General features: G+C 40.5%; 1 protein-coding gene and 1 long non-coding RNA gene across 2 annotated transcripts in view; one reads left to right on the plus strand and one right to left on the minus strand.

Moving 5' to 3' along the window:
- Nucleotides 1–1,020, minus strand: part of MASP1 (MBL associated serine protease 1) — a 58,260-nt gene extending 57,240 nt beyond the window's left edge. Inside the window, 2 exon segments of the mRNA XM_081138729.1 lie at nucleotides 855–975; nucleotides 977–1,020. Of these exon segments, the coding sequence (XP_080994855.1) occupies nucleotides 855–975; nucleotides 977–1,005 (150 nt within the window). The 5' untranslated portion in view covers nucleotides 1,006–1,020.
- Nucleotides 464–10,315, plus strand: LOC308557853. Its single transcript, XR_013998906.1, has 5 exons — nucleotides 464–776; nucleotides 1,436–1,475; nucleotides 4,503–4,662; nucleotides 7,988–8,077; nucleotides 9,806–10,315. It is a non-coding gene; the product is annotated as an uncharacterized lncRNA (long non-coding RNA).
- Nucleotides 10,316–11,177: the final 862 nt, after the last annotated feature.

The raw sequence follows: 11,177 nt of genomic DNA on the forward strand, positions 1-11,177 counted from the left end.
ACTTAACATCTTGCAGTGTCTTGCTTTCCCGTCTTCTTTCTTTTGGTATTCTTAACAGCATTAACACTTATAAGTAGTAAAGATAATTACGGTAGTGGGGTTTTGAGACTTGCAGAGGAAATTTACAAGGCTCAAGTAATTCTAACTATAAGCTGAGGAACAGGAAATGTTGAAGAGCATAAAAACAATTAGAATTTAAAGTCCTAGGCTCAGAACTCCAAAGGCTCCTTAAAAAATTTTTTTAAAAATTGTGATCTCCCTGTAAGAACCATTTGGTGCAATTGGTAGCCTGATTCATGCCACCAGCTGCCTCTGATTTCAGTGAGAAATTCAGAAATTTATAGAAAACTGTAAAACAGGGACAGATTTTTAGTTTTTTAAATTGAGGTTTTTAACTGGCCAACTTCTGAAGGTTTAAGAAACCACAGAGCTGAGCTGTGGGAAGCTGGTTTCTTTTCCGGTCAGAACAAATAAACACACAAACACATATCTAACTCACAAAGTGTTGGGAGAGATAAACCGTTGCTCTTTGCTGAGGAGGAAAGCAAAAAATGAGCCTGTGGGCAACAGGAGAAAGTCACATTCTCCAGCAGGCAGCACCCTACGCGGGCAGAGGGGGAAATCTGAGCCTCAGCAGCCCTGGGCAGGATTTGCACAAAGTCTCCCGTTTCAAGTTGCATGTCTCCGGAGTCCCGGGAAGGCGCCCAGCCCACGTCTCCCTCTCAGAGCCCCAAGGATTGATAAGAAACCCTTTGTACCACCCGCAGGACACAAAGGTGAGTCAGCCCAGAGGCAAGGTCAGACCCTGCAGGGCTACCTGACACCTGAAGGGACACCCCTGCCCTGGCACTCACCTCATTTTCCTGCCTTGGGTGCTCCTGGCTGCCTGGCCTTGGTCTCCCCGGCCTGAGTTGTCTGGGAGCTCGTCCCCGATGTGGTGTCAGCGATGCCTTATCTTTGTTCTGAGGTCCCTGTGTGTCTCTGGAATTGGCTGGCATTCTCCATTCAGGTCACGCCTTCCCCTGCCTGCAACAGATCCCCTCTCCCCCTCTCTCCCTCTGCCTTTTCCTCTCTCTCTCTCTCTCTTTCTCTCTCTCTCTCTCTGTCTCTCTCTCTCTCCCTGCCCCCCCCCTTACACATACTCTCAGAGGAACCTGACAGAACAGAATCTGTCTTCCTGAAGAGATCTGCTCCCCCAGTTCCCTCCTTTATCCTGTATGGCTGGCTCCAGTCCCTGGGAGAAAATAATTGAGAGGCTCAAATAGGTATTTGTGTCACCCTGTGTGTGAGTGTGAGTGTGAGTGCGAGTGTGTGTGTGTGTGTGTGTGTGTGTGTGTGTGTGTGTGTGTGAGTGTGTAGAGGGTGGAGGGGGACAGAGTCTAATTTCTCTTCAGTCTCCCTTGCCAGATGGCTATAGTTTTCTGCTCTTTTTCAGGACACCGGCAAAAGGACACCAACTGAACAGAAATAACCAAGTAAGAAGGCAATTCTAATGTGTACACTGGGAAAGAAAACAGATCCCAGTCCCCAGGTCTGTGGGCACACACTACAGGCTTTCCTGTGAGCAAAGCCGCCGGCCCGGAATGTTTGGAAGCACAGGTCCTGCAGTTGGTTTGTGGTTCCACTTAAACACAGAACTTGTGCTGTTTACCAGCTCAGAGGGTGTGGAGGTCTAATGCAGCCAGAGGGGATCCTCCACAGCAAGAAAGCCCCGCACCCTGGGGTGTAGGAAGAGGCAGGCCGTATACATGTCTATATGCAGGTTCCTGGAGAAATCAGCACCAGATCTAAACTGAGCTGAATAAGAGAATCACTCCCTTCACAACAATGACAACCAAATGGGTGTAAAAACTAGATTTTACTGAGACCCTTTTCTGCGTTAGGCACAGAGCAACGCACAAATGTCATCTCAATTACTCCCGTGAACTTGTGAGGGTCACACTATTGTGCTCATTTTACAAATGAGAAAACTGAGGCTCAGAGAGGCTACATGACTTGCCAAGATTACCCAGCTCTTTGTTACTCCTTACTGCTACAACTACTGATAGTTAACATTTAGTGAGCACTATGCGTCAGGCACTGTTCCTAGTAATGTGTTAATTTCCTCCAATCATCTTTATACTTCATCTAGGTGGGTACTAATAGTGTCTCCATTTTACAGATGATGACACTGCCCAGATAGGTTAAGTAATGTACCCAAGGTCACACAGCTAGAAAGCAATGAGGAAAAAATCTGAGCTCTAACTTATTATATTGTACTGCTTCTCACTAATATATTATAATGAATATGATATTTCAAGTGCACACAACATTCACAGAGGAACTCAATTTGTGGCATTTGGAAAACAGTGTTAGACTGAGAGTCAGAACTTGATTGTGATCTTTCCTTTATATCTGTGCAATTTAGGCCCAGTGCTTAACATCTTCAATTCTGTTTTCTTATCTAGAAAATGGGGGTTGCTATAAAACTAAATGAGATTAATCTTGTAGAGTGCTTTTTTAAGCTATCCATTGGTGTACCCAAGAAAGGGCTACCACCGATTCTAACCAAGAGGGCACTCACATGTCTTCCCAGCTTTGCTTTGGCACATTTTAGGGAATGGTGGCTCGAATCTCACTGAAATTCTCCTTGCTCCATTTTCTCTCCAGTTTCTTTATTTTAACACTTTCAAATGTCAGCCGTGCCAACTCTGGCCTTATTAAAAGGCTGTGGTCAATAATGTGGGTGCAAGGACATGGGATGAGAGAATAGGTTTGTCCTCAGGCACTGTTTCCACAAAATGTTGCTTTGTGTTTCAGGCATAATAGAAACTACTCCTTAAAGTCCCATTAAGAAGACTCACAGGCTCCTTGAACATCAAATAAGTCTCACAAAACAACATTTTAACTATTTAAGTGTAAATGAATCAGAAACACATGGACTACATTTCTTTTGGAATACACAAGGGTTTTAAAACTGAAGGAGAAAGAACTTGGCGCAAGGCACACTACGCTGTGCAGAGGGGCCCTGCCCATTAAAGACATTCCCTCCATTCACGCTGCAGCTGGACCGCCCTCTCCTAATTTAGGGCACATACAGGGAAATGCAGTCATTTGTCCTGGGCGTGAAGGGGAGAGCTTGGGAGGGAAAGCCATCAGCTTCTCCTTGTAAAGTGTCATAGAGCAATTGAGTGTCCTGGAATGATTTCCTGGTCATGTTTTTTCAAGGCAGCCAATGTTCAATGGGAGATATTTGAAATATGTTCTAAGCCAAAGTTCTTCCAATATACAGCAGAGCTGATGTGTTCTTCCCTGGGGGTGAGCCAAGGCTCTGGTGGAATCTAAGTGAAAACAAGAACGAGGTAGCTCAGGAATGATCTGGGTGGTCTTCAGAGAAGTTTCCCATTGGGTTGACCTACATTGGTGACATTGCCCTGTGCTTTTGATAAAACTCCCTGTCGTGTCATTAATAGATACTGGAGTGGGAGCAATGGAAAACAAGTGGTCTGGAAGTAGGCTCAATATCAGTAGGCTAACTTGTATGTGACCTTGGGCAGGTCACCTAGGTTCTCGACCAGGGGAGGGGGAGGAGAGGCATCAGTTTGTTCCACTGTGAACACATATGAATGTGGGCTTGAGGACTATGGGATGCTATTGCAGTGAAGGTGGTCACATGGATTGCCAATGACCTATAAAACAAGTCAAAGAGTTGAGTGGTCTTCTAACCTTGATAATGGCTTTGTCTGTTGTCATAATAGCATCCCATTAGTCAGGATTCAAACATAGGTATTCAGAACAATAATTTTTAAGAAGATTCAGCTAGTTTCTTAAAAAGTTTCACCAAAAAGTTTAAAATCTGCATACAAAGAACTAACAGTATGTCATTTAGGATCATAAAAGTATAGAATGGCAGATGCAGGCTCAATACCCCCAAGTTACAGTCAGGGTAAGGGACCAGAAAACTTCTACAAAGAGGGTAAATAACACAGCATTCCTACCACTAGAAAGGACTTAGTTTACATGTTCTGCTGGAGTATTTATTATATGCAACTCCTGAGACGGGACCTTCTGGAATTCCATGAATGTGTAAGAAAATGTAAGGAATTTGGGCAATGGGTTTTTGTTGGCAAAGTCTGAAACCCAAGCTTCCTATTGAATATCTAAGAAACTGATAAATAGCCCCAAAGATCACAGCTTAGAATTACAATTTGGATTATTCAACACATTGACTGACAGTATACCGAAAGCCATTGCTTCAGAGCATATCAGATTATCAGAATCATCTGGGGAATTTAAAAAGTACCAATTCCTGAACTCCATTCCAGATTCAGGAATCTGGGCTCCTAAATCTGTAATTTTAAAAACTCCCAAGATTTCCATGACACAATCTTGACATCTTGGGCATATATAATATAATGGTGCATCTTGTAATTAATGACATTTTGGATTTGATTAAATATCCCTAATATGTGCCAGAAACTTCCACATACATTATTACATGTAATATTTCCATCTTTTTACAGATGATGACACTGAGATTCAGAGATACTAAGTGTGTCAGCAAGAGGATGACCAATATTTAGAGCCCAGGCTTCCTGGCCCCAAATTCAGGACTCTTTACCCTCATTGTCAAATTCCTGATCCTGCCTGTCGACTTTGAACATCCATGAGCCTTGTTGTCATGTGAGTGCAAGATTTCAGGGAAGGAAAAATAGCTTCTACTAAAAAATAAACTGTTAGGTTTTTTTATGGGCTGAATTGTGTCCTTCCAAAATGCATGTGTTGAAGCCCTAACCCACAGTACCTCAGAATATGACTGTTTAGAAATAGGGTCTTTAAAGAGGTGATTAAGTTAGAATGGGAGTGTTAGGGTGGGACCTAATCTAATATAATTGGTGTCCTTATAAGAAGAGGAGATTAGGGCACAGACAACACAGGAAAAAAACACGAGGAGACGGCAAGAAGACAGACATCAGTGAGCCAAGGAGAGATGCCTTGTTCTTGAATTTCTTTAAACCACCTGCCAACACCTTCAGTTTGAACTTCTAGTCTCCAAAACTGTGAGAAAATAATTTCTGCTGTTTAAGCTGCCCAACCTGCAGTATTTTGTTATGGTAGCTTTAGCAAACTAATACAGGCTCTCTTACAGAAAGTTCTTCCAAAGCATGAAAGACATACCACCCATGGTGTCAAGTTGGTTGCAGGTGCCATATACATGGAATTAATAAACACTGGGTCAGTTAAGATTCTGTTTGGTAGGTAATAAGAGAAACCTTGACTAATGTTGAAATAAAGATAATTTTTTTTCTTTACATAGCAAGAAGTAAGAAGGTAGGTAGTTCTGGGGCAGCTGCTCAACATTGTTTTCTTTGTTTCTGGTCTGCCAGTCTTAGGATTTGGGCTTTTATTGTCATGCTTGTCACTTCATGGTTGCAAAATTGCTGTGGTAACTCCAGATGTCATGTCAGCATCTAAGCAGAAAAGAAAAAGGAAGAGGAAAAGGTAGCACTGGAAGACTTTTCTTTATATCTCACAGGCCATAGCTGGGTCCTACAATCACCACTAACTTCAAGGGTTTTACCAACTTATAGAGCGGAAGCAAGCAGTAAAGAAGATGAGCTAGAAATGGGGATTGTATGAGTTGACCCTCAATGTCCATCACCATCATATGCCAAAAAAGTCCTGCCTTTTACATTTCTTCTTCACTCCTGATATTATAAAGAAGAAAGTCTCAAGGTGGTGCCATTATGCCATGAATGCTCTTTTCCCTTTTATGAAGGAAAGGGCAAGTCTCAGGTTCAGTCTTGTGGTGGGAATAGCATTCTGCTAGAATTTAACAATTTTTTAATTAGTTATCTTTATTTTTACATTTATGGCAGTACCATATTTTCAAATATGTAGATTTTAGTTAAATAATCAATCCAGAGCTGACTTATTTATTAATATATTTTTATTGATTTTAGAGAGAAGAAGGAAGAGGGAGGGAGAGAAACATTAATAATGAGAGAGAGTCATTGACTGGCTTCCTCCTGCACACCTCCTGCTGGAATTAGGCCCAAAACCCAGGCACATGCACTGACCAGGAATTGAATCTCCATCTCCTGGATCACAGGTCGATGCTCAACCACTGAGCTATGCTGGCTGGGCCAGAGTTGATTTAAACACAAAATTTCAAAAAATAATAATATAGGTGGTACTTATGCATATGAGAGAAAAAAAGTAAAGGCACATGACTATGTGTTAGAAGCATCGATCTAGAGGGTGGGCTCATGGTGGAAGAGGATTCACCTGTGAGTTAAGACGTCAAGAGTGGAGGGCATGCTTTGCCCCAACCCAATGTGAAGCCTTGAGCTTTTTGTCTCTCCTCCTGAGTTTTGAGTTTCTAATTCACAGTGATAGTGTTGGAGTAGGTGTTTTGATTTGTTTTTTAAAAGTACATTCCTACTCGAACACTTTATGGCATCTCTGTTTTAGTGTGTGGATCGATATCTATTGCACCACTATTGAGACTAAAGCTTAGGAGATCTCAAAATAGTTTTAAAAAGAGAGTGACCTGTAAGATGAAACAAAAAAGGTATTCTCAAGAAGAATGCTTCTGTTATGACTCATTTTATCCTCAAAATAGCCCATAAAGGCCATACATTATCATCTCTATTTTACTTACATGGTTAATAATATTGAGATGAGGTAATTTCATCCCAGAGGAGATATATGCATTGCCCAGGGTTGCATAGAAATTAGTTGGTGGGGCTGAAACCATGAACTAGGATTTCCATACTCCCTTGCTCTTTTATGTAAGGTTGTATGCCACTCTATCTGAGACTAAGCATTTTAAAAAGAAACTTACTTGTGTGTTTTTTTTTAAGACCCTTGCCTGGTCCACACAACCTGGCTCTCTACCACACAGTATTGTCAGATAAAGAGGTATTCTAAGGTGTCTTGACTTCTCCCGGGGGGCAAAATCTTCATGTGTTCTCAGATGCCTTTAGGCTTACGGCTTATAGAACCTCCTTTGGGCTCTGCAGGAGGGGAAACCTGTCTCCTTTACCCACCACTTAGCCCAGCTTCATTTCTGCCCTCTTTCTCACTCTTCTTCAAGCCAGAGTCAGTTTACTGGGGGGAGTGAAAGTGAGTCACCCAGGCACACACATCAGCTCTCGCTTTCTGCCCTATTTTATTCAGTGAGAAAACAACTTGGAGGCAGCTTCTTTTAGGTAATTCTGGCTCTCTCTTTGACCTTCTTTCTCATGCACCCAGCCAAAGGATGGGAGGAGAAGAGATTAAGATTTAAACTAGAAGGAGGTGGGGATGCTTCCCTTAAACTTCTAACCAAGGGGAGCCTTGTCATTTAACCAAGCTCTACTGAAGAGCTTGATTCTATGAACCTGGTCCTAGCCTAGCTGGTAGCACAGAGTACCTGGTTTACTGTTTGGTTGTTTCTCCTCATGGTAATATTGGGGGGGTGGGGGGGAGGTATGTGTATAAGAGAGAATCCTGGGACTCTTGAGAACTTGAGACATACAACATTTGTTATGGGCTGAATTGTGCCCCTCCCCGATTCATATGTTGAAGTCCTAACTCCTAGTATTTCAGAATATTACTGTATTTGGATATAGGGACTTTAAAAAAGTGATTAAGTTAAATGAGGACTCTTATAGTGGGCCCTTATCCAATATGACTGGTGTCTTTATAGGAAGAGTAGATTAGGACACAGGCAACACTGAGGGATGACCACATGAGGACACAGCAAGAAGGCAGCCATCTGCAAGCCCAGGAGAGAGGTCTCAAAAGAAGTCAAACCTGCCAACACATTGATCTTAGAGTTTTAGCTTTCAGAACAGTAAGAAAATAAAACCCTGCAATTTAATTAACTTAATTTGTGGTATTTTGTTATGGCAGCCCTAGGAAATTAATACACCATACACACCTCTCTTACCTCTGCTCACCCAAATTTATTTTATGTCAATTATAGTTGCTATCCATTCATATTTGGTCTCTTCTCTCCCAGAGGTTCCCCAGATGCTAAGGCCACATGGATCAAGCAGATCAAACCATGAACAGAGGTGACTAGGCCATAAGAAACAAAAGAGAACTGGGGGTAAGACAATGTGGGGAACAGGACTCTGATCATAAAGAAATCAGGGTTCTCACTTTCCTAACTCACTACGGTTGTTTCATGACCACTACTTTCCCATCCTCCCAAATTCCCCTGCTCTTCTATCACTCTGGCACACTTTACTCACCTCTGTTAATGACCTTCCAACCTCTTCATCCTAACTTTCATTCCCTTCATTAAGAATTCAGATACAGGGCACTATTGCTTACCTTTCCTTCCCAATTCCTCCTGATGTCCTGAGTGTTGTCAATATCATTCCATGACCTCCTCATCTTAAATGATGACTTTTTCCATTTCACCTTAGCCATATACTACACCCATAGCCACAGCCACCTCTGAAACCTTAAGCTCAGAACTCCCCATTCTCTAACCACCATCTTCTATCTTTCTAGGTCTTTTGCTCCTTCAATAACCTTATATCTAGACTACGACCTTGCCAAGACATCCAGTCATTTGACATCACTCCATTTTCTTCCAATTCATCAGAGCCTCTTGACTTTACATCTTTTCTGAATATCACAACCAATCACCAGCACTCCTTATAGATTATTTTTTCTCTACCTGTTTCTTGGCTCTCTTCAGAGCAATGATCCTTCAGCTAGGTGAGTCATTGAGAATCTAATGAAAACTAGATTCTCTCAGTCTGAAATACCCCCAATAAAGCCTCATAGTTCACTCCCTCACCTCCTTCAGTTCTTTTTAAATATGTCACCTTTTCAGTGAGGTCCTATCTGACCACCCACAGTTGCTATATTCATATCCTGTTTCTTTTCTTTTTTTTAATGGTACTAATTACCACCAAAGATACTATTTATTTTACTTTAAAAAATCTTTTGTTGTAACTATTTATTTTAATTATTTATTTGTTTGTTGCTTCCTTCCCACTCCTTAGAATAACTCAGTCTCCAGGTGGATAAGTATATTTGTACTTTTCGTTTACTGCTGCATTCCCTGTACCAAGGATAGTGTCTTTGACTTGCATACAGTAAGACCTTAATAAACATTTGTAAAATAGGTCTTCTTCCAAGAAAAATTTAAATATGCACATATTCTTAAAGCTTGGCATATAATTTCAGGGCCTTGATGGCCCTCCTGAGGCCAGGAAGCTTAGAAGCTCAGTTTTAATAATTTTTTCTGAATATTTTGCATACATTCTATGACTATAGTATTAAATACTGTTACATACCTGTTACTTACAAATCTATTCTTTAACCTAAAATCCCCCCATAGTTCTTCACCCACAAATCAAATGTCTATTTGTACCTCCATCTGAAGGTTATAATGAACAAAGGTCATTATCTTTTCATTCCCAAGTTGTTCATTCTGCTGTACCAACTGTGTCCATAAATCACCACCAAATCAGAAACCAAAGCCAGATATTTGAGTGTCATCCTGATTTAAGTTTTCTATTTGTTCTCACATGCCATCAATCAATGTCCTATTGTTTACTCATAAGTATCTATCAAATCCATCATCATGCATATGTTCCATTCCCCATGCCCTTGCATTAGTAGAGGGCTTCACTAGTTCTCACCGGATTATTTCAACAACCTCTTAATTGGTTTCTATACCTTCAGTCCCACTATAATAAAAATGTAATTCTTATTAATTCTCTTTCTTTACCAAACTTTCCAGAGTGCCCCTTTGCTGACAGAATAAAATAAAAATGTCTTAGAATAGTATTTTAATCCTGACTCATGTTGACATTAGGTGTCATGAGACTGAAGGAAACTGCAGTGTTGAGCCAACATGTGGAAAACAGCTGCCCTGAAGAGTTGCCTAGTGCCATGGCAGACTTTGTATGAATTCGAGAGAACTGTTGTGTGAAGCCTTTGAGCTTTTGGTATTGTTTGTTACTGCAGATAACCTAGCCTATCCTGACTGACAGTCTACTGATATATGAGACTGCTCTTTTACTTCTATATTCTCCCTCACAATGGGCACACTTCGACATACTGACACTTTAATGTCTAGAACTGGGACCAAACTAGTTGTGTATTCCAGATTCCGTCATGCTCTCTCATATCTGCATGCTCTTACATACCTGGTTCTCTTGGTCTTTAATGGTATTCTCTTCCTCATCTTTCTGTAGAACTCCCTCTTGTCCATCCTTTGAAATCTTGCTCAAATGTCAGCTTTTCTGGGAGATCTTCCTTGATCACCCAACATAGAAGTAAGCACTATCTTGTTCCTTACATGTACTTTAAATTACTGCATGTGTTAAATTATAGAGCAAATATTTGTCTACTTGTGTTATTCTTTTACTATAATTCAAGAGAATGAACAATATTTTTTGCACATTGGAATCAATAAATGCTCTTTAAATAAATACATGTTTAAATAATTTTTTAAAAGTCATGTCATCATCAAGACAGGTAAACACACAACTGAATCGATAATTATGAATTGGGATAAGTCCGAAGAAGGAAGAGAACAAAGTTCTACCAGAGAGACTAATAGGAGGGCCTCATTTATACAAAGTGGTCATCAAAATCATGGTGATGTGGTATTTAAGGTGACTAGAATGAGTACAAGTAAACTAGTGAAGAGTTGGTGTTTTCAAATGATGGACTATATTACCTGGATTCAACACATGTGGAAATTTCTCATTTCTATATCCAATTCATAGAAATAATAAGAAAGATATAGAAATGAGATTAATAAATGAATAGCTACACTCAGAATCAAGAAAAGGAATTATCTGTTGATGAAAAAATGGAAAGGTTTGTAAAAGGACAATAGATGAGAAGCTATCTGTAACTGTGAGCTGAGGCTACGTTGAGAACTCATCCTGACCATGTAGGAAGCCTTCACTGTTCCACTGGGAAGCTGGAAACTCATGAGGCTGTAGCATAAAGTTACTTGGGAAGGAGTAGGAACAACTCACAGAATGGTTGTTAAGCAAGAATTAACAAATATATTTTTTTAAGACTGAATATAAAAAAAGAGATAATAAACTCAATAAAAGAAGAATTTCATGAAAAAAAAGAAGTTAGTAGTACCATAGGAACAGTAGTTTAAAGTAAGCTATCTCCAGAAACCTAAAAGATGAATATCATTTATGAAACAAGAACAGGAGGAA

Source organism: Miniopterus schreibersii (genome assembly GCF_964146895.1).
Source record: "Miniopterus schreibersii genome assembly, chromosome: 5".
NCBI lineage: Eukaryota > Metazoa > Chordata > Mammalia > Chiroptera > Miniopteridae > Miniopterus > Miniopterus schreibersii.